Below are 23,577 nucleotides of genomic sequence, written 5' to 3' on the forward strand. Positions count from 1 at the left end.
CTTTCTTAAATTCTTAAAGTAGATTTAAGTTAGCCTACTGTTAATCAGCGTTTGATTTCATAATATAGATTGAGTAGTAGACATGGAAGACATAAGCCTTTGAACCTACACAGCTCAGTGATAAGATAAGACACATAAGATCCGCCCAGTTGAGATGTCTTTTAGTCCGCCTTCTGCCTTTAATCAGTTTTTTTAAGTCCCAAACTTTCCACTTGGTCTCGGCAGAGGTATGAGGATAGTGCAAAGTGGCTTTGAATGGCAGTTTGTCGGGAGGTAACCCGTCTTCTGGAAATTCCGAATGATGTCAGGCGAGGACAGACTGGTTGCTGGTTGTAAGGTTCAAAAGTGAAAGCACAGAGTGTTAGTGTTAGCTCAGAGGGAGAATGGTTGCAGAGCTCGAGCAGAACAGAGCACCACCACTAAATCACGGTAAGCTTCACAATTATTATTCTTATTAACCCACAGGTAGCCTACTCTCATGGCTGGTCATCAGAGGGTCTGACTTCTTACTACGGGGACAAAAGTCGTTCATAGTAAAGGAGAGCTACACCGAAATACGTAATGTGACTGAGATTGTTTGTGCAGCTGCCACAGTGTTGGTAGACGGCGCAGCTGGATGTAATTAGATCGTTTGGATGACTTGCATAGTAACTGAATGCTGATGAACGGATGCATTCATGAAATCAGTGTATGATGAAAACTTGGCGGGTTTCAACTGCTTTACCGATGCTTTCTTTTGAATGTGATTTGAACCTTTTTTGTTCCTAATTTTGACTGAACATTGGGATTTTCACAGCACCTATTGTTGTAATTGGAAACTGAAAATAAACAGTAGGCCTTCTGATCAAATACACGTGGGCTCTAACAGATTAGGCCTACATATAAAAAAAGGGCAAAACGTTACACTTCATTTCATTTTTTTTATTTGTTCCATCCATGTCAAAACACAAAATAGAAAAAAAAGAAGAAGAAATCTTGTTTTGCCTGCCCCCTTACTCAAAAAGCAAATGTCTGGATGGTCTATCCAATTACAATCAATGATTGAATACCATGCCTACATAAAACAAATCTGACAATTCAGTCTTCACTTCCTCAGAAATTAGAAGGAAAACACACACGAAACACACTAATTGCCAATTTCATACAGTCTGACAACTTTGTTCTTGTACATTTTCTTAAACTGAAATATCTGAACACAGCCCTTCAAATCATTATTTAAAGAATTCCACAATTTAATTTCCAATGACAGAAATACACTTCTGTTTTAAAGTTGACCAAACTGATGCTTAAAATTAAATTTTCTCCTATGCTCTTCATCTTCTGAGCTAAAAACAAACATCTTTTGTAAACTATCTGGTAATACTTTACTCCTTACTCTAAACATAACTACAAGTGTCTGTAACTCAACTAAATCTTTCAGTTTCAATAAACCTGATCTTAAAAACAGCCCGTTGTGGTGTGCTCTCTATAGTGGACTTTATGAATGATTCTTACCGCTCTTTTCTGTAAGATAAATAACAGATTAATGTTTGTGATGTAAGTGTTACCCCACACTTCAACACAATAGCTAAAATAAAGCAAAATAAGTGAACAATACAAAATCCTCAGTACCTTACAAACAAAGATATTCTTGGACACTTTTTTTATAACATGAGCTATAAGTGATTTCCACGTTAACTTGTCATCCATGATCACACCCAAAAAACAAAATTCAGACACTCTTTCAATATTAACTCCATCTATAGACAACAAAATGTTTTCATCCTTTCCTTGGTTTGCAATAATCATAAACTTAGTTTTATTCAAATTTAAGGATAACTTATTTTCATCAAACCATGCTTTTAATTTGACTATTTAATTTTCAGCAAATAAAACAAACTGCAGTAACTTCGAAACTTCACATATGTCATTAATGTACAAATTATAGAGTTTATAGGCCCCAAAACCGAGCCTTGTGGGACTCCACATTCAATGTTTAAATACTCGGATGTACTACCAGAAAATTGGAAAAAAATGGGAGCCTTTGATGCTTTTCCTCTTCTATTAAACACCCCTGGCTGCTGTTGGAGTACTGCTCAGACATTACACATCATCTGAAGATGTGATCACATTGGAGTGCCATCATCAAGATGATCTATTACCCTTTTCACACATATGGAAATCTCCTGAAAAACTCCGGAGATTTGGCTGCCTGGAGGGGATTTAGGCTGATGTCTGAACGCGACCGAATATACTCCAGAGATTCTCCGGAACAGTGACTGCCTAAAGTGTCCTTTTACGTCACGTCAGGAAATACGTCAGGAAACCCCTCCCCTCTGACAGGGAAAGTCCCCCGCTGTGAGGAGCATATGTGAACGGCTAGGTCAGGAGAATCTCCGGAGAAGTCCTCCTGTAAATATCTAGATATTATCTGGAGTGCATATGTGAAAACGGCTATAATGAAAAATGATCATACAGTTTCAGCCTTATTGTTGTTTGTCACAACTTCGACATTTAGATTGATATACCTGTGTAGTTCTCAAACAGTAAATCATACACCAATTGAAATACTTCACCATTTTCCCTTTGGTAGAATGTTTAGCTTTTAGGAATGTGTTAAATGCAGTTTACTCACTGTAAACCAGATCTACCTACCGGTACAAATAAAGTTACCTTAACATGTCTCAGTTGCTGTGACTTAGAAATAGAGTCGGTCATCTTTCAACCCGTGGGTTCGATCCCTAGATCCTGAAGCCACTGGACAAGACACTGAACCCCAAATAGCTCCAAATGCTAACCCAGCCGCGGGTGAATGTGTTTAATTGGGATAAGTTAATACTGATGGCCATTTCTTAGCATCGTCTGCTATTGAATACTGATCAAACCTTTTGATAATGAGCATTTTACACTGAGCAAAAACAAATTGATTACTACATTAAAGTTCACCATAGTGTTAAGCTTTGGTCTTTCAAATCTTTGAATGGTTTACTTGCAGCCATGCCAGTTAAAGTTAATCCCTTTCAGCTGGTTAGTTTGGAATCACAGACTCATTGCTATTCAGGGAAAAGAAAAAGTAATTCAACCTAAGGCTATAACCTACTTATTTCAGCACTAGGAGCTGTCCATAGCATGACTTATAGACTCTCTATTACAAAAGATGATGGCCATTTAAAGCACATCACATGGTTTGAAGAGGTATAGAATACACTTACTGTCTTCTTACTGCGTTGAGCCGCAACAAAAAAAGGCAGTGATCAATATTAATACTAGTATCATTTCTATATTAATAAAGCTTAGTAACACAAGTTTTATTTCAGGTTAATCCCTTTAAAAAAAAGATGTCCTCTTTCTGTGGGGGATGGCGTACGTACACTGTCTGTATGATTGTCTAGAAGTTGTGTTACAGCTCACACTGTAAGAGTTAACTAGGGACAGAGCATTCAGAATTGTCATTAGACGTAGGTTAGTATTTTAGTTGTTACATACTGTATGCATGGCTGAAATACACACCGACAAGAACTCTCACTCTCTATTAGGGCCCGACTGATATGGGATTTTTGGGTCCGATATCGATATTAGGAGAGAAAAATCTTGATACAGATAAATTCCGCGCGGAACAGAAGTTCTTTAATCTGTGGTCCCACACGGACCGTAAAGCGGGAGCACACCTCAGTGTGAAGGAAGGCTGCAGCCGCGGATATGGGACACAACTTTTAGTAAGTAAATTGTTAAAAATGTCAAACATAAACTGTGCGGATTACTAGTTCCTCGAGCCCTGTCGGTTTGGACAGTTGCATATAACCGGGATGGAGTTCTTTTTACGGACCGACTCTTTTAAGTTTCGCTTTCGTTCTCAGCGATGAGATCACCGCTCCAGCTGCACTGCTGAGTGAAAGGGGAGGAGGAAACATCTCTGTGTGGGAGCATAACAGAATGAACACCCTCCCTCCACAACAGAAAACCTTCTGCTAGTAATTCTGAACGGGCCAAAGCCACAACAAATGCCGTTAAAGTTCTTATTTCAACAGAGGGAAATATTAATAGTTCTGCAATGAAACTATACAGTCCCAGATGTGATTAGTTTTATTATGTGCTCAAAGGGAATTTAAAAAACTGTTGGCTTAATAAACTAAAAGGTGTCATTGTAATTAAAAATAAACATTTTTACATATAGGCTATATTAATTACTTAATTTCATTCTAAAATATTTTGTTTAATTCACATATTTTATTTATTGGAGACTCTTTTGGTTGAAGGATGCAGCATAAGTTTATTGTTATTATTATTTTTTTTTTTTACAATGTTTAATTTAAAATGTTATTAAAAAGTAACCTGAGCAGGTGTACAAGTCTGAACTGTCGATGCTGCACTTAGCCCAATTTGTAAAAGGGAAATTCTAAATGTTCCTAATAAAGAAAGAAAAAGTGTTGCATCAGGTCCCTTTGCTGTACCGAAAATGTACCGAAGCGAAGTTTCAAAACTTGGAACCGTACCAAACCAACATTTTTGTGTACCGTTACACCCCTAATAGATATACACATTTATTGTGTTGATCCCTCAAATGCAGTTGTCAAACACTTGTGGAAAATATATATAATGAAGAAAAGATAGGTACTCAACTGGAAAGTAACTGTGCATGTACAGTACGTGCATCAGCGCTTGTTGATATGCTTGTTGCGATCCATATAGCGCCCTCTGCTGGTGAAAGAGAACTGCTAGTGTGATACAATCATACTCAAATGAAATGCTGTTTGACTGGGGAATAAATCTTAAAATATTGGCACATATTTGCGATAAAAGTAGCCGATACCGATAGTCACTGGATATGCTAAAATCGGCCCATTATTATCGGCTGGCCGATTAATTTGTCGGGCTTTACTCACTATCACACACACTCGACATCACAGATAAACACAAGCAGAATACCTTGTGGGGAATTGCATCACAGCAATCTGATTGAGCATTTTTCAATCAGAAGTATTCAACTTGTGAATGCATGCAGCAAACTGTGACAGTATGGGATATAAATACTCTTACACTGAGGTGTTTTGTAGAAAGAAACAGGTTTCAAAAACAATTCATATCTCTTAAACTCATCCATCTAGAAACATTTTTTTTAAAGAATGTTTGGCAGATATGAAGACATCATTTATTTTGGTACCAACAGTGCAAAATAAAAAAAATTCTGTCATAATATTTGCGAACTTTTACTTTTGACATTAGAGGAAGTAGACTCTTTAATGCACATGGCACTGGTTGAATTAAAGGCAGGGTTATTCATTTTCAAAAACTAGCATGATTTTGAAAATAGCATTCCCTCAGTGCTTTGTCTACACCCACCCCCTCCCCTCTGTGCTCCCTCAAAAGCCATCCCCCTCCCTTATATGCACTCTTGAGTGTGGGCTAGTGCACAAAAGGGGTAGAGAACGAGCAGGGAGACAGGGAGTCAAGATTGGTTCATCTGATTGGCACCTTGTGGCAGACATTGGTGAAAGTTTTTACAGGCTTACAACTGCTACAGATGACAGATTTTCTTCTGCCCTTTTTTTACAGAGCACGTGAGTTATTAATTTCTGTCAGGACCTAAAGACAATTTCAACCAAAATCTTAAAAAGTGTATCTGGAGAAAATGACCAACCCTGCCTTTAAGGCTATTAAAAGAATAAATACAGAGCAGTTTGCAGCTTTAAAGCTACATGGCCATACTTTCATTAACCTGACGCCTTGCTAGCTGAATGGTAGCAAGATTAAATGTGACACCCCCAATTGGTGTACACATTTAATCTTGTTTTTACTGATGGCTAATTTCTGTCTGATCTTTACTCACATAATTAATGGTATATTTTTTATCTTTGTTTTATTTGTCTTATTCTTACATAATGGGTTATTTTCTATTGTTTTTTTTTTTTTCTAAGGGCTGTTCTCATTTTTATTGAGCTCTGTTGTCACTTTATCATGTTTTGTCTGGTCCTGTCGTTCGTATATAAAAAGAGGGTGACTCACTCACTGTAAACCAAATCTCAGTATTATATGAAAGGAGGTGTGTGCCTGCCGAGGTGAGGCGAGTTTAGGGCTGTCTTGTCTTGTGCCTTCATGCTGAAACAAGATGGCAACTGGTAGATACCTGCAATGGTATCAAGGCAGGTATCTACATAGGTCATAGCAGTGTATGAAATCAGCGAGCTAGAGAGTGTGAAGGGGCTCGGCTTGTGTACAATTTCTAAATCCAGTGTGGGAAGAAGAATGTGAATTTCACTTTCTTAATGAAAACTTTGTTTATTTTGACAGTGTTTCCTTTTGTGCGCAGTGTGGGCTATTGTGTTCAAAGGAATTATGGACGTGCAGTTAGTCAGTGGACACCCTAACCCAGATCGAAAGGTTACCTTGGGATCCTTTGTTGGGATGTCTGGCATATTTTTCTCTAAAAGTGACAAAAAGAAGACATCATAAATGTTAATTGTGCATTTTATTTGTAAGAATCACAGAAACAGTTATTGATTAAAGATTAAAACGTAGTCATGAATACAAAAACTGACCGAAGAAGCGTGAACAAAACTTTTCTTTGTGTCTATGTTACTTGATATCCTTGTATTTCTCCGTTTTTAGAGCAGAGTACAAACTTTGATGACGTTTCATCTAAGAAGTATACTGCTGCACTTGTACCTAATCCTAAAGGAAGAATATGCGATTTTTCATATTTAAATGTAATAGAAATCAAGTATATCCTCTGTAAATATCTCTGTGAGTCATGACTGTCTACAATGACTGTGACACCCGAGTCCCGCTGTCTGTGATGTTTTCCGAGCTTTCTGAGCCGTATCTATAGCATGTTTACATCCCTCGCATATAAAAGTTGTTTGATTGAGGGACTAGAGAAAAGAATAATAACATACTGTACTCACTGCTTATTTGAATGCCAACTCAGAGAGAGAGAGAGAGAGAGAGTGAGTGTGCTCTTGAGTCAAATATCTAAAGCAGGGATGGGCAACACAGCAAAGACCACATTCCTTTCATTCTCACTGCCAGAGGGCCAAACTGTAGGATACAAAAACGATTACAGTCAATTATGTCTCAAATTAAACTCAACATATACCAGTGATAAAATATTATGGACATATTTCTGGTTTTCATGATTTCATTACAGTAAAAATTGACCTGATGCCAGGTTAAGGGTTGGCGATCCATCAATTGTCCTCCCAAAGTTAGGAAGTAGGTGACTTTCACTTGGTTTCTGAATACTTTGTTTATTTTGCCATTGCTTCCTTGTTTTGTACTCAGTGTCGGCTTTTTTTGCTTTAACAGGAAGTGCTATAGATTTGAGGGGTAACAAGGAGGGTCTCTGTCGGATAGATTCAGTGTTTTGTATTCTCCAATAGTTTTGAAGTGTTCACATGTTTCTTTCTTCAGTTGCATGCGGGGGAATTATAATGCCATTTTAACTCCAGGGATTTTCCACATTCTCTCTCTCTCTCTCTCTCTCTCTCTCTCTCTCTCTCTCTCTCTCTCTCTCTCTCTCTCTCTCTCCTCTCTCTCTCACTCTCTCTCTCTCTCTCTCTCTCTCTCTCTCTCTCTCTCTTCTCTCTCTCTCTCCTCTCTCTCTCTCTCTCTCTCTCTCTCTCTCTCTCTCTCTCTCTCTCTCTCACACAAACACACCGGAGAGGGTCTCAAGATGCTTTCTAAGAAACAAATACAATTTTAATGTTTTATCCATTATTGTGAAAATAAGATAAGAGAGGTAGTTACATATAAAAAAATATATATATATATTATTGTCATGAAGTGAAATGAAAAACAACAATGAAACAGCACTGAGGAGGCTATAGACTGGACTTACATCTCTACTCTATGTTCTACTGTGTCTCCAAACTGATGAATTGCTTTTGCTACACGTCAAACCAACGTGGGAAAAATTAAGCTAGCTATGTAGTCTTTTTATTACTGTCGTAGCTGCTGCTAACTCCATTGTTGTACTGAGATGGTGCATAACATTAAAACGACAAATCATGACATAAATGACCGGCGGGGTACCCCGTGCACAGCCTACCTAGTGTACGTTCTCAGGTGTGCTCGGTTGCAGGAACATACAATTTAAAAATAGATCAATAATCTGTGGCACACTGAAATGTACTTTGCTGTAACTTGTATGTGAGTGAACAACGCGTTTCCTCTGTGGCTTCCTCAGACCCGCACAGCCCAAACACAAAACAAATCCTGACTTATTTTGCACGCATCAAATGTACACTGTCAATGCTTGTTGATCATTCAGCTGGCATCTAATGCTTTAAAATAAATGTTCTGGTTAATTGTGTTGTTACAAAACATATTTTATGACGATGCCTGTATTTTACACACATTTAGACTCTTGTTGAAAAATGTCTGTTGTTTTGTCCCACTGACAAACCATCATATTGTCTTTAATAGTTAGCATATTGAATCAGATCGTCGGTGTGTGTGGCAGATGACAGCCCTTACAACACACCCATTGATTGACCAATAATATGCCTTTGTGTTGTCCTGTGCTTCTTCTCTCCTAGTGTGAGTCTGCATGGTGACTGAGGCAGCATGACATCACAGAGATTCGTGACATACATATTTGTCACTGTAAGTATTTTGCACAAAGGGATCCATTTACAAATACACAACTTCCATATACGTGTGGCTGTGTGTGTGTGTGGGTGTGGGTGTGTGTGTGGGTGTGGCTGTGCACAGAGTATCCAAGGTGAGAGTGAACATGGGTGTATGCGCATGAGTGTCTGTAAAGACTGGTGTTTTGTGGATATGCAGTCGTGTAGACACATGTATCATGGTTCTTGTGACGGTCGGGTTATATACAGTTGCAAGAAAAAGTATGTGAACCCTTTGGAATTTCATAGTTTTCTGCATAAATTGGCCATAAAATGTGTTCTGATCTTCATCCAAGTCTCAACAATTGACAAACACAGTCTGCTTAAACGAATACCACACAAACAATTATATGTTTTCATGTTTTTATTGAAAACACAACATGTAAACAGTCACAGTGCAGGGTGGAAAAAAGTATGTGAACCCTTGATTTAATAACTGTTGATCACTATCGGTTGAGTCAGAACTCTTACTGGCCACTCTATGAAGCCGTATTTTCTTCTGTTGAAGCCATTCTGTTGTTGATTTACTTCTGTGCTTTGGGTCGTTGTCCTGTTGCATCACCCATCTTCTGTTGAGCTTCAATTGGTGGACAGATGGCCTTAGGTTTTCCTGCAAAATGTCTTGATAAACTTGAGAATTCACTTTTCCGTCGATGATCGCAATCTGTCCAGGCCCTGATGCAGCAAAGCAGCCCCAAACCATGATGCCCCCGCCACCATACTTCACAGTTGGGATGAGGTTTTGAAAGTTGGTGTGCTGTGCCTTTTTTTCCTCCACACATAATGTTGTGTGTTCCTTCCAAAGAACTCAACTTTGGTTTCATCTGTCCACAGGATGTTTTGCCAGTAGTGCTGTGGAACATCCTGGTGCTCTTTTGCAAACTTCAAACATGCAGCAATGTTTTTTTAGACAGCAGTGGCTTTCTCTGTGGTGTCCTCCCCAGGAACTCCATCCTTGTTTAGTGTTCTACATATCGTAGATTCGTCAACAGAGATGTTAGCATGTGCCAGAGATTTGTGTAAGTCTTTAGCTAACACTCTAGGATTCTTCTTCACCTCATGCTCTTGCAGTCCTCTTCACAGGACGGACTTCTAGGGAGAGTAGCAACAGTGCTGAACTTTCTCCAATTATAGACAATTTGTCTTACCGTGGACTGATGAACATCGAGGCTTCTAGAGATTCTTTAGTAACCCTTTCCAGCTTTATGCAAGTCAACAATTCTTAATCGTAGGTCTTCTGAGAGCTCTTTTGTGCGAGGCATGGTTCACATCAGGCAATGCTTCTTGAGAGTAGCAAACTCAAAACTGGAGTGTGTTTTTTATAGGGCAGGGCAGCTTTAACCAACACCTCCAATCTCGTCTCATTGATTGGACTGCAGGTTGGCTGACTCCTGACTCCAATTAGCTCTGTGAGAAGTCATTAGCCTAGGGGCTCACATACTTTTTCCACCCTGCACTGTGACTGTTTACATGTTGTGTTCAACAAAAACATGAAAACATATAATTATTTGTGTGGTATTAGTTTAAGCAGACTGTGTTTGTCTATTGTTGAGACTTAGATGAAGATCAGAACACATTTTATGGCCAACTTGTGCAGAAAACAAAGAAATTCCAAAGGGTTCACATACTTTTTCTTGCAGCTGTATGTCTGTTGTGTATCGTGCACTATGGGTTCTTTTCTGTTGAATTGTATTTAATTATTTTTAGTATTTTGCATTTGTTATGTTCTTGCTGTTGTTAATGTTCTTCTGTGTTTGGTTTAGTTTGCTTTGTTCTTGTTTGTCAAAGCACTTTGTAAACCTGTGTTTTTAAAAGGTGCTATACAAATAAAGTTATTATTATTATTATTATTATCATAGAAATTGTCAGGTCTGTGTGTATTATGTGTAATGCAAAAAATAGGGTGGGAGCTACATTGATCATGGATGTGTGTAAAAAATTATCCCACCGTGTTGTCTTACATGTACCTCACTGCCTTTTACTGCCCCTTAATGTTTTCCCCTCTTGTACAAACACATTACACTCACTTTTTTATTTTTATTTATAAAAAAGTATGGAAGTATAAAATGATAAACCTTCCTTATTGTTGTCTTGAGGGAATTGACCTTCATTTTATTTTTCACATAGGACCCAGTCTCCATTAACAGCTAATAAATGAGGGATTTTTGGCAGGTTACAAGATTATGGGTTTCAGAACAGAAGCACAATAGTTCCATTTGGTAGTCCAACTTGTCACTGACATCATTTCTCAACTCCAACTCAATATTTTCTGACTGTAAATTATGACAACACACGGACTATCAAGTATTTATCTCAAACAAAAGCCCTAATAATATGAGTCTCACTCATTGGCCGAAACTTACTGGTGTATTGCTGTGTTGCAGGGCAAAAACTGCACAAGCATGATTAAAAGCAGATAAATAAAACAACTAATCAATCATGTAGAGCATTTTACTGTTGTTATTGTGTGTGGTGTTTTGCCCCGGCTGGGGCTGAAGCCCTTCTATAACACACTCAGAGCTCGGTGGAGTAGAAGACAAAAAAATTAAATTAAATTAAATCAAATTACTCTCTCAGGTAGAATAGAGACTATTAAGATGAATGTTTTACCTCGGCTGTTATTTCTATTTCAACCCTGCCTCTTATACCACCAAAAAATATGTTTACAATTGTAGATCGCCTCATTTCAAGGTTTGTTTGGCAGGTAAAGTTATATCTGGCAAGTTTTACAGCTGTCCAAACAACAAGGAGGGTGGGAACTTCCTCACGTCAGGCACAGTGTTGATACAAGGTGGTTTAAGATTGAGAAGTGTATTCAAATACCATTGGCTCACTGAAAGTAAAACGATGGAAGAATTTCTGGGGAGATGGTCAAAAACAACTCTTTGCACACCCTACATCCTTTCAAAAATAGACCCAACTCAATCAAGTTTCTGTTGGAGGAATTGTGGAAAAGAATCTGTTAACTTTGCTCAAATATTTTGGGACTGTGGGATTGTGCTGATTAATTTTTCCACATCCCATGAGCTGGATTTTATGTTCCTGATGGAGACCTGGCTACAAGTTGGTGAGTCCACATCCTTCTCAGAGTTTCTCCCTCCTGATTGTACAATTTTCAGCTCTCCTCGTACTTCTGGTCGAGGTGGAGGGCTAGCTACTGTAATGAAATCCGCTTTTCAGTGTCGCTTGAATAGACCGGTCTCATACTCAAGCTTTGAGTTGCAGCTCTTTGAATTAAACCTCTCCTCTCCCGTGCTCTGCGCGGTAGTGTACCGTGCACCGAAATACAACAAACATTTCATACATGAGTTTGCTGACTTTCTAGCGGGTATCGTGCTGGATTATGACTCTATTTTAATTTGTGGGGACTTTAATATACATGTGTGCTGTGAAAATAACTCTACGGGTAAAGACATCATGAATTTACTCAACTCCTTTAACTTCGCACAGTCGGTGACGGGTCCCACACACGAAAAGGGGCACACATTAGACCTTGTGCTGTCCTATGGTGTTTGTGTTGTCATAAACGAAATCTGTCATGCTTGTTTATCGGACCATTTGCCTGTTTTGTTCACTGTAACGGCCCCGTGCTCAACAGAGAAACCTTGTCCCCCCCCCGTGCGCCGCCGCCGCGCAATAATGTGTAACACTCCGGAACAGTTCTCTGCTGTGTTTAAAGAATCTGCACTCTACAACATGGATGCTCCTGCTCGAGTTTTAAGTGCTGAGGAGCATATAACTCTCTTTAACTCAACCTGCTCAAACATTTTGGGTTATGTGCCTCCGTTGAAGACAAAACGCAACAGAGCAGCCACTGAACCGTGGTTAAATGACACTACCCGCGCTCTCTGACGTGCCTGTCGGCAGGCTGAGAGATGGAGGAAAAAGGACAAGCTTCGTGTGTCATTCGAAATATTACAAACTTGCCTTTTGAGCTATCAACAAGCTGTTAAAACTGCAAAAACGGTGTTCATTTCAAATATGGTTTCAAATAACTGCCATAAACCACAGATATTGTTTAGCGTAATTCATTCTCTTATAAATCCATGTGACAATAATTCTGCTGCACCCTCCTCTACTCTCTGTAACGCTTTTCTTAATTTTTTTGTAGAAAAAATATCAGTCCTTAGATCCTCCCTAATCACACCCACTAAACCTGACCCGTCTGTTCCTCCTATGTGCCTAGCTGTTTTGGACCAGCTAGAGCCCATTTCAATGTCCTGTCTATCTGAGATTGTTCACCATCTTCGGCCCACTAACTGCCCCTTAGATAGCATCCCCTCTCGTCTCCTTAAGAAAATATTTGATACAGTTGGCACCTCAATTCATACATTGATAAACACCTGTCTTGTATCTGGTTGTGTTCCAGCTGCCTTCAAACAAGCTGCCGTGCAACCTCTGCTAAAAAAAATCCAAATCTCAATCCCTCTGTTCTCTCTAACTTTAGGCCCATTTCAAAACTCCCTTTCCTGTCAAAAATCCTAGAAAAGGCCATTCTGACACAGCTCCAAACCTATCTAGCTACACATGACTTGCATGAAAGGTTCCAGTCTGGTTTTAAACCCTGCCATAGCACTGAAACTGCTCTTTTAAGAATTTTTAAGGATCTGATTTTAACTGTCGACTCTGGGGATTCTGCCATTTTAGTACTTTTAGACTCATCAGCTGCTTTTGACACCATAGACCACACAATTCTTTTATCACGTTTAGAAAACTGCGTAGGAATAAAAAACACAGCACTCAAGTGGTTTCAGTCATACCTGTCTGATAGGACCTTCTCTGTCCACCTAGGGGACTATTCATCAGAGACAGCCCCACTTACGTGTGGTGTCCCACAAGGGTCTGTGTTAGGCCCAATCCTGTTCTCATTATATATGCTACCACTGGGATCAATTTTTGCAAAATACAATATATCTTTCCACTTTTTTGCTGACGATGTACAGGTCTACATGCCTTTGAAATGCAAGAGTTCACCACAACCCTTACTCGACTGCCTTAAAGACATTGAAACCTGGATGACCCTAAACTTCCTCAAACTCAATCCCAATAAGACAGAGGTCATTGTATTTGGAGAACCTGGTGCTGTAGAAACGTTTGGTCCTCTTGCTGTTAATATGAAAAAATCTGTAAAGAGTCTTGGTGTGCACTTTGATCATGTTTTTAAATTTGGCAAACAGATATCCACTGTTGTGAGATCTAATTTTTACCAGCTCAGACTTATAGCCAAAATAAAATCATACCTCCCTGCCAATGATCTAGAAATAGTAATTAATGCATTCATAACATCTCGCCTGGACTACTGCAACTTACTATATGTGGGCTTGGACCAGTCATCCATCCAACGCCTGCAGCTTGTCCAAAATGCGGCTGCTCGCCTCCTAACAGGCACAAAAAACAGGGACCACATAACCCCTGTGCTCCGTTCTCTCCACTGGGTTCCTGTTCGCTGCAGGATTGATTTTAAAATTTTACTTCTGGCTTTTAAATCATTAAATGGCTCAACACCTCACTACCTAAGTGAACTACTACATGTTCATGCTCTATCCAGAGCACTAAGGTCCTCCAACCAGCTGCTCTTGGACGTGCCCAAAACAAGGCTCAAAACTAGGGGCGATCGAGCCTTTTCTGTTGCAGCTCTGACACTTTGGAACAGATTACCATTTAAAATAAGATCTGCTGCCACAACTGAGCAGTTTAAGTCACTTTTAAAAACCCATTTCTTTTCCTTGGCTTTTACCTCTAGTTGAATGTTTTATCCCAGCAGCAGTGTCTATTAGAACTTTTAATATTGTTTTGTGTTTTAATTCACTCTTAATTTTTGCTTTTACATGTTTTTATTATGTTTTGGATGCATTGTATTTTGCCTGATTTACTGTACAGCACTTTGGTCCGCCTCGGCTGTTATAAATGTGCTATATAAATAAAGTTGACTTGACTTGACTTGACTTGACTGTCCTCTCCTAGAAAACTTTTGGAGACAGATTTTTGATTCTCTTGAGGGAATATTTAACCTCCACCTACCAAGGGTCCCTCTACTGGCCATCCTCAGGGCTGTCCCAGAAACCATGAAAAGTAGAAATAAGATTTATTTATTACACATACTTCTTGTAGCAGTCAAGAAGGCAATAACATTGAACTGGCTTAAGAGAGACCCCCCAACCCACGAGTCTTGGAAATTACTTGTCAAAGGAATTTACATAATGGAAAAGATAACTTTCAAAATAAAACTGCAAAATGCAAAATTCCTTGACAGATGGTTTCCATGGCAACACGTGATGGAGGATGTTTAGATACAGGTTGGCAAGGGAAACTGTGGGGATATCTTAATTTAATAAAATATATAATGAAAAGGGGATGTATGTAAACATTATTTTGGTTGCAAAAACTGAAAGTAAATCATGGTTATGTCATTGGTGATGTGTGTGTCACTTTTTTGTTTTGGTTTGTGTTTGTGTGTGTGGGTTTTTATTTTTTATTTTATTATTTTTTTATGTGGGTTGCTTGTTTTTTTGTTGTTATATTTTTCAAATAAATAAAAAATAAATGAATGGAAAAAAATAAATTAAATTAAATAAAAAAGAGCGGGTCAGAGGGATGACGACGGCTGCACTCATTGCGTCGTCGTGTCCAAACAAATATTTGCCTCAGTCGATTCATATTAAATAAAATACAAGTCTTTATCATGTGTTTGCAATGCTTCTTAAGACCTGTAATTCTTCTTTTTCTCTTTTGTCTGCTAGGTGTCCCTGAGGATTGTTCAGTCGTTTGGCTGCAACGTAATATATTTCAGCAAGAACAATTTGGTAAATATATATATATATATATATATATATGTATGTATGTATACATGTCATAATGTTTCTTATTAATCTTTTGTTTGTTTGATAATTTTTACTATTTGCAGCAAAAGTTTAAAGTTCTTCTGTTTTTATTTTATTTTGTCACCATCAACAAATGTGATCTCTAAAAGTAGCTCATAAAATAACCATCACATTTTAATATTAGGTATTAGTGAAGCCTCTGCTCTAAAAACTTACAAATATGACAATATCAAATAACATAGATGAGAATAAAGAGAATACAAGTTTTCTAAATGCTTCTATTCAGATTTTTTATTTATTTATGAGAACTTTTTAATCCTTTAATCAATTATTGGGTTTTTTTAATCAACCCTTAGACGTAGATCACAGTTTTTATATCTTCATTTTGTATTTCTCTCTGTTTCACTTTTAGAGCGTAGAAAGGCCAGACATCCCACTTGTGAAAACAAAGGATCCCAAGGTAACCTTTTGAAACATCTGTTGAGATTCTTTGTAAATTCTGTGTTCATTTTGAGGAGAAGTAACTGGGCTAACTTGTTTACACGTGTGCTTTTCCCAATACAGGATATAATGGAGTGTACTATAGAAAGAGCGTGCATGGAAAAAACGGAATGCCCATTAAATCCCCTATTTTTGTGCTTTCGGGATAAAGTGCCGGATGAACCCAGCATCACTGAAAAGTGCAAAGGGGATTTTTCCCATAATGTCACTTACCATCACTTCCTGTGCTTGACGGCCAAGGCTGCCAATCTTCATGCAGTAAACTTGAGTCACATAGGTAATGCTCTGACACGTTTTGGTGGGTTTACTGTACTGGTCAACAACTATTTGATCCAATTGGCTTGACAACAAAAAAATGTCCCCCTTACTCATTGTAATGCATGTATTTTGACACAACCGCAACGAAATGCACAAGAATAGAATTAAGTAATTACTTTTTCCTCCTTAAAAAGTGGAAATCAGAGACCGTTAAGAGACAGATGTTAGTTGGTCTGTACCATTTTCAAAACCCTAAGTTCCGTGAAAATCTTTCCAAATATATCTCCTGACTTTATCCCAGCTGTATTTACACTGCCATTCTGTGGGTTACAGTCAGTACATTTACATGCTCTGTTCAGTCAACTTAAAGTTAGAGCTTGATTAGTCCTTTTAGTTGTACTGTTGTCATTTTCCCAGTATGCGGCGGGGAGAATTGATTTATCGATGGAAGTATGTCTGACTCTTCTATGGTAGATGGCGATATGCCCCGTTTCAGCCATTAACTATTGGAACTTTTTCCTGTTGACCTATGTCACATACTTACCAATAAAGTGAACAAGCTGCCAACTGGCTGTATGTCATATAGTGAAAGTCATTTTTACTTTCATCTATCAGTGTCCCTAGCAGGATTAATAAATTATTATAATTATTAATAGAGGTCATGTAGGCGTACTGACTGATGCATGTAAAATACAACCTGAGTCTTTGTCGAGACATTTAAGTCATGGTTAGTCTACTTTGAAAGCTACTATTGTACACAAAAAACAAAAAAAGTATTTCAAAGTTAAATTTACTTAAGATTCAACATAGTTGACTTTCTTTTCATGATATTTAATTATTAAATTGTTGCTTTATTGGAATGAAATTGATGAATCACAAACAGTAAAATAATCACTAAAGCTGCATGACAAAGTTAATGTCAAACTGTAAATTAGTAAAACTTGCTTCTCTTTCCTTTTTCCATCACAGGCTGCGAATACGGTGAGTGTCATTGTTGGTGGTGGTGTGTGTGTGTGTGTGTGTGTGTTAGGTGGGGGTTATTTCTGTAGTAGATGAACAATGATGAAATCGTGAAACAGACTGTGGATCATCTTAGATTTATTCAGCCATGGTCAGACAACACAGAAACACAACACACATGGCTGAAAAAGTGCAGACCATCGCTGACCCATGCTGACCAAGATCTCACAATCATTGACAATCATTGGCAAAGTGGCCAAGTCTTCATCACACAGTGTGGCTTATATTCTGCTAGAAGGTACAGCCCACAAATTCCTTTCTCTTTGGATACATCACTTTAAAACAATAAAGATGACATGACACTGATTTGTATACGTAACCGATGTAGACTCTTTGTCTAGCAAACAGTTGTTGACAACATATGGTTGGCTCCTATCCAAACATAGATCTGCTACAATTTACATGTTTCACCATATAAGGTTACAGCTTCACAGACCCAAAAGTAGAATTACTGTGAGATGGTTGACACAATTTAAAGGTATGACCACAAAATTATTAAGATGAATGAATCCATGAAAATACGTACTAACAGTGTGCGTGTATACATACTGTTCTCACTTTTTGTATGAGTTATTTAGAAATTTAATTTACATTGCATGACCTTTGTTGACATCATTTTCATGTAATTTTTTTAGATGTCGTCTGCCCTATCTATAAACAAATAAAGTTTGCCGGTAAGTCACATCTTCAACTTCACAGTGTCTGCTGAAATTGCAATCATGTTCCTCATCTTCCCACCCACTTTCATGCTCCAAATGTACTGAGAGATACACTTGGAGAACCATGATTGTTATTATTGTTGCCTGCTTAATCTGTGTTTTGTGTATGTATTGCTCACAACAAAGTAATTAACCCTTAATGGATTTGACCAATATGTTATTAATCACATCTGTTTTTCCATTCCTATTTCATAGCATACCAATTTTCTTTTGCTTTTGAAATGAACATACCCACAGTGTAGGCTGATTGAATGACTACATGATTGCTGTTTCAGGTCAGACAACATTTCCACCACCATCACCAACAACAACAGAACCTACAATAATACCACCAAAAACTACAGAAACTACAACAACACCACCAACCAATACACTGCTAGAAAGAACAACAGTTATGAGACCTCCAACAACAACAACAACAACAACAACAACAACAAAAACAACAACAACAGCAGTCCCACAGGGCATTCATGGTAGGATAACAATTCAAATAAATATTCAATTAAAGTCTATATTGAATTAAACTCTGAATATTTCAAAAGAAAGTCTGAATAGATATGTAATGATAACTGACGTCTTGTGTTTTTTGAGGTGTATTATTATTCTACACAAACGTAGCTGCAAGAAGTGCCACTATAAGAGGGACCGCACAAAATCTACTAGCTGCAATTGTACTTCATTAGACTTGAATGTATTCAGAGTTTCGTTGAATATTTTCTGACTTGAACTCAATATATGTAGAGTTTCATTCAACATATTCAGTTTATCGTTCCTTACATTCAAGGTTTCAGGTTGTCATTTATATATCATAATATCCTAAACGGCATGTATGTGTATATATATATATATATATATATATATATACACACAATGCTACATTGCAGATAGATACATACATACATACATACATAGGGCGGCAGTAGCTCAGTCGTTGGGACTTGTGTTGGTAACAGGAGTTCAAGTCCCGATATATGGAAGTTGGTCTGGTAGCTGGAGAGGTGCCAGATCACTTCTCAAGCACTGCAGAGGTGCCCCCAACCTCCAACCGCTCTGGTGCGTTCCCTGCGTAGCACTGTGTAGCAGCCCCACTCTGACATCTCTCCACTAATGCATGTGTGTGATTCAGGCCTGAGTGTGTGAGAAGCAAGTCTAGAAAATAACAGAGAGTAAACCCCGAATTTCCACTTGTGGATTAGTAAAGAATATCAAACAATCTAAAATACATAGGTACATATATATGCATAAATATGGGCTGATAGGATTAATAGTAACAGTGGTAGAGGTGGTCGCTTCTCAACCGGATGTTTTGGGGTTCGATCCCCAGCACCTGCGGCCACATGTTCGATGTGTCCTTGGGCAAGACACGTTACCACAAACTGCTCCCGCTGCTACATCTGCGGCATGTGAATGTGTATGAATGGGCTTACCTTTACTGATGGACACTTTACATAGCAGCGTCTGACATCAGGGTGGGAATGGGTGGGAATGGGTAGGTGTGACCTGTGGTGTAAAAAGTGCTTCGAGTAGTCAGAAGACCAGAAAAGAAGCTCAAGTCCATTTACCATTTCAATAAAGTGATGTATGTAATTCTTTTTATCTTTGAAGGCACAAACTCACAGAGTGAAAAACACATCGGTGAAACAGGTACGTGTTTACTTAATACTGGTGACATCTTGAACTGCATGAAGCATTGTTTTTGTATTTTTAAAATATATCTTTTTTAACAACAGTCCAAAAATGCAGAAATTGTGTGTGTACATATTTATATCCGCACTTTTATGGGATTAAAAAAAGTTTGCTTTTAGTTCTTGGATACTAGATCAAAATAGTTAAATTTGCCGATGACTTTTCAGCGGGGCTCCTCTTGTTTTCACGAGTTCAGTCACAATCATATCTGATCAAAATGTACAAAACTTCAAGAAAAGATACAACTAATACTTTGTGTCTGTAAATAATGAAACCAAGAGTACAAACAGTACCTATAAAGTGTATTGATATAACATTTGTGATAAATTGACACTAATTATTTATATTAATTTGTTTACTGATGTCCTAAAAGAACAACATTAACCATACAATTTAGTTTGAATTTATTTTTATTCCTGAAGAGTTTATAGAAGATATGTCAAGTCGTCATGACAAAGATATCCTAAACAATGTCGACTTTGCATTGAAGATGATTTAATTGACTGAATGACAACATTCATATACATTCATACATATAAAGGCTTCCTTCATGTTAATGACAGGTGTCATGTCAGTCTTATGCTTACCCCTTCAAATAAAGTGTTACCTAAAATTGTATTCATGTTGGTTATCTGTCATCTTTTCTATGGCAGAAACCTTATCACTGAAGATATTTTTAGTGGTGTCAATGATCCTCAATGTGGTCGTGCCAGTGGCTGTTTACCTGTACATGCGGCAACAAAGGCGACCAGTGGTAAGTGTGTTGGTTGTACCAAATTGATAACCAGTTAAGCAGCCTGTCTTTAAGTGTGTAGGCAGGAACACAGTGAGGACAAGTAACATGAAAGCTGAGGATATTCAGTCAGGTTTATTATTATTATGTGTGTCTGGAACAAACGAGTGTTAGGCTGTGTTCACACTGCAGGTAAATGTCACCTGAATCTTTTTATGGCAGTGTGAACAGTCCAAATCACATGGAATCTGATCTTTTCAAATCAGATTTGGGCTACTTTCATTTGTGGATCTAAATTGGATACAGTTTGGATCTTTTGCAATGTGACCTCAGTCTGAACAGCCAGGTTAGAATGCATGCCACTCTGACGTCACTCGTCACAGCTATGCGCTGAGAAGACAAGCTGGAGCAGGGGCTTATTCTACCGAGTTCAACATACCCAGGCTATCACGGTCATGGACAAGTCTGCCGTCAGCAGAACATCATATTACAAACTTAGTGAAAACTATGATATTAAAAAAATAAGAAGATAAACACATAACCCGGACTAAAATCAACACAGGTAATGTTTTTCTCCCTTTTTTCAGACTCTAACAAATGAAGCAAATCTGACTCTAGTAGGAGTTCATCCAATGACTGATATGATGGTAATTTTGCTAGTATTTTTCAGTTCTTGTGAAATGATTTTGTGTATCACACTATTATTTGGAAGTCTGGACGTCCTTGTTTTTGTCTCCATTGATGTTGATATACTCCAGCTCGCCTTTCTTTCTGCTTTGTATCTGCTGAGGATTTAAAATAACTGAAACTTTGACATTTGGATTTAGAAGGTGGGGGGTGAAGCTGAAAATATCTGGGTGCTGTCCTTCAGCCATGTCATTTCAATAATTCAGATTAACGGCAATTGATTATTAACAAAAAAAAGAGGTCTATTTTCCCATGTTGATTGAAAAGTATATTATGGCACAGTGAAATTTGAACATCTCATAATTTTATCAAAAACAAGCTTGATTTCTAAAATATCCTCTGTAATGGATCACTTTTAATATAAATGGACGTCACTTGACGTACATACAAATATTCAAACAAATCCATACAAAAAGGGACATTTTTATGTGTGTGTATATATACATATGTGGCTCTTTGAATTCTTCTGTATGAAAGATGCCATAAAAATAAACTGTCCTTTCTTTAATGTATATGTCCCACATTTTTATATCTTGCAGTCAAGCGCGCAGATGCCTTCTACAAATGAACAAGATGTAGAGATGTCACATTTAATGCAGGTAAAAATAAATCTTGGTGAATCATTTGGGTAAAAGTGATTAGAGACTTACAAACAAAAGGCTCCTTTTAGCAGGGCCTGTGTGCACTGTTGTGTTCGGGGTTTCATGTTGAATGCAATGTTTACCCGGAGTATTGCAAAATAGGCTATATCTCATTTGGAGGGTGTTTTGGAGGTTTTGCCCTACCGACGGGGACTTGTTTGTTAAAAGGTTAGTGCACTTATTTGCACCTGCAAACAGTACAGTCTCAACAGGATGTTAAATGCAATGCAGGCAGAAAAGCTTCCTGTTAGAAAGCATTTCAGGGGGACTTTTTTGGCCAAAAAACTTTATGATGCTCATAAAGATGTATTCACAATGAGGATGCTAAGCAACATGCACAAAACACACCTCACATATCTGCAGGAAAGGCAGTGGATACAAACTGTAAACTGTGCAGCTCTTTTTCATTTCACTTATTAATAATGATTCACTGTTTTTTTTTGTTTTTTTTTGCTGTTAACAAGATTCTCTAGTTCATTATTTTGCACCAAAACACCAAACAAAATACTTGTATGTGTAAACCTACTGTAGTTGTCAATGAACCTGAATTTGACTGATCTCTCTCTCTGTCTCTCTCTCTCTCTCTCTCTCTCTCTCTCTCTCTCTCTCCCTCAGATAAGCTGTGAAAACGTACCTTTGGAATTCTCTAACCCATGAACGCTTCATTTACAGAAGACCTACACCATATTTAATACAGTAAATAACTGCTTATATGTCCATTTATATTCTAGTCTAATAATATAAAATAATATATGTACCTGCCTTAGAGCTGCAACACAGCATTTGATGTGCTAGTGAATAATCATAGAGTAACTTCATTTTTAGGACCCTCTTGAAACCCTAGTGATTATTATTTTTATCCTCCTTATTTTTCTTCCGCCACTTTGCGGCCACTTTTGAAGGCCTGAATGTGCCCGAAAACTCACCAAACTTTCCACGGCCATCAGGTCTGGTAAAAAATTTGGTATTTTGGTGGCTTCGTAAACGGAGTTCGCAAAATGGCTCAGTGGCGCCCCCTTGAAATTTTCAAAATGGCCTCCCCATAAAGGGTTTTTTCACGTACACTCAACAAAATTGGTACGCATATTAAGCTAAGCTTTTTGCATGCATAAAGTGTGATTCTAAGCCTTCATGGTGTTTAAATAGTCCATTTGATTTGTGTTTGTCACAGACCGAAAAGGAATTGTCACAGTCGCTGGTTTTATACACACAGTAAGGATTTATGTGTATGTCATACTGCTTAATATGAATTATACCGTATAGACTGAAGGATGAAAATAGCTGCCCTAGAGGCACTTGGTTGAGATACAGCTCAGTGGTTTGAGATTTTAAGTGAGATAATAATAATAATAACTTTATTTATAGATGGGGGAGATGGAGGCAAGATATGATGCAAAAAAAAGATGCTACTGAAATCCAAGGTGTTGAGTGAAGAACAGAGTCTGACACTAGTAATGAGGCTTGCAGGAAAAGTCAGGGCAAAGTTAGGTTGAAGAATTCTGCAGCAATTCACTCTGTAAATTTTCATTTTTATGTTTTGATAGCTCATAACTACTGGTCAATGTTTCTTTTTGTTATTGTAAAGAACATATTTTGTAATAAAAAAACATTTAACGCTTGTTAAAAATGACTTTGTGAGGAATCATTTTCTGTTGACAGTTTTCTATGAAGCACTCTGTGTGAAACATTATGTTGCTTCAGCCAACTCAGCTCTGCTAGCAAACTCTCAAGCTAACAAAGTTGTGTTATATCAGTGTCATTAGCAGCTAAATGCTCAGGATGTCATGTAGACAGAACCAAAACAGTTCTGTTGTGTGCTGTACAACCACATCAGTACAAGATGTTAAAACACCACAGAGTTGACAGTAAAATCTGTCTGCATTATTCACTAATGGCACCCTCTCTCAA

General features: G+C 37.9%; 1 protein-coding gene across 5 annotated transcripts; it reads left to right on the plus strand.

Annotated features, from left to right (window-relative positions):
• Positions 1-173: 173 nt before the first annotated feature.
• On the plus strand, positions 174-23,299 carry LOC109997545 (uncharacterized). Of its 5 annotated transcripts, none has more exons than XM_020652060.3 (13): positions 180-429; positions 8,514-8,580; positions 15,344-15,406; positions 15,837-15,884; positions 15,989-16,202; positions 17,153-17,164; positions 17,839-17,877; positions 18,198-18,395; positions 19,528-19,566; positions 20,262-20,362; positions 20,929-20,988; positions 21,568-21,627; positions 22,285-23,299. In XM_020652060.3, exons 2-13 carry the CDS (start codon positions 8,542-8,544, stop codon positions 22,324-22,326), a joined length of 915 nt encoding a protein of 304 aa, XP_020507716.1. In that variant the 5' UTR covers positions 180-429; positions 8,514-8,541; the 3' UTR covers positions 22,327-23,299. The 5 variants fall into 5 exon arrangements, with proteins under 5 accessions (XP_065821006.1, XP_065821007.1, XP_020507718.1 ...); XM_020652061.3 differs by lacking the exon at positions 180-429 and adding an exon at positions 3,614-3,695; XM_065964934.1 differs by lacking the exon at positions 18,198-18,395 and having other exon boundaries at positions 174-429.
• Positions 23,300-23,577: the final 278 nt, after the last annotated feature.

This window comes from Labrus bergylta, chromosome 16 (genome assembly GCF_963930695.1).
Source record: "Labrus bergylta chromosome 16, fLabBer1.1, whole genome shotgun sequence".
Taxonomy (NCBI): Eukaryota; Metazoa; Chordata; class Actinopteri; order Labriformes; family Labridae; genus Labrus; species Labrus bergylta.

Excerpts from the sequence above, each read along its gene's own strand:
- LOC109997545 (XM_020652060.3), top strand. The coding sequence starts at position 8,542 with ATGACATCACAGAGATTCGTGACATACATATTTGTCACT. Across the intron at positions 15,885-15,988 it reads TGAAAACAAAGGATCCCAAG|GATATAATGGAGTGTACTAT; the intron begins GTAACCTTTTGA and ends TTCCCAATACAG. Across the intron at positions 20,989-21,567 it reads ATCCAATGACTGATATGATG|TCAAGCGCGCAGATGCCTTC; the intron begins GTAATTTTGCTA and ends TATATCTTGCAG.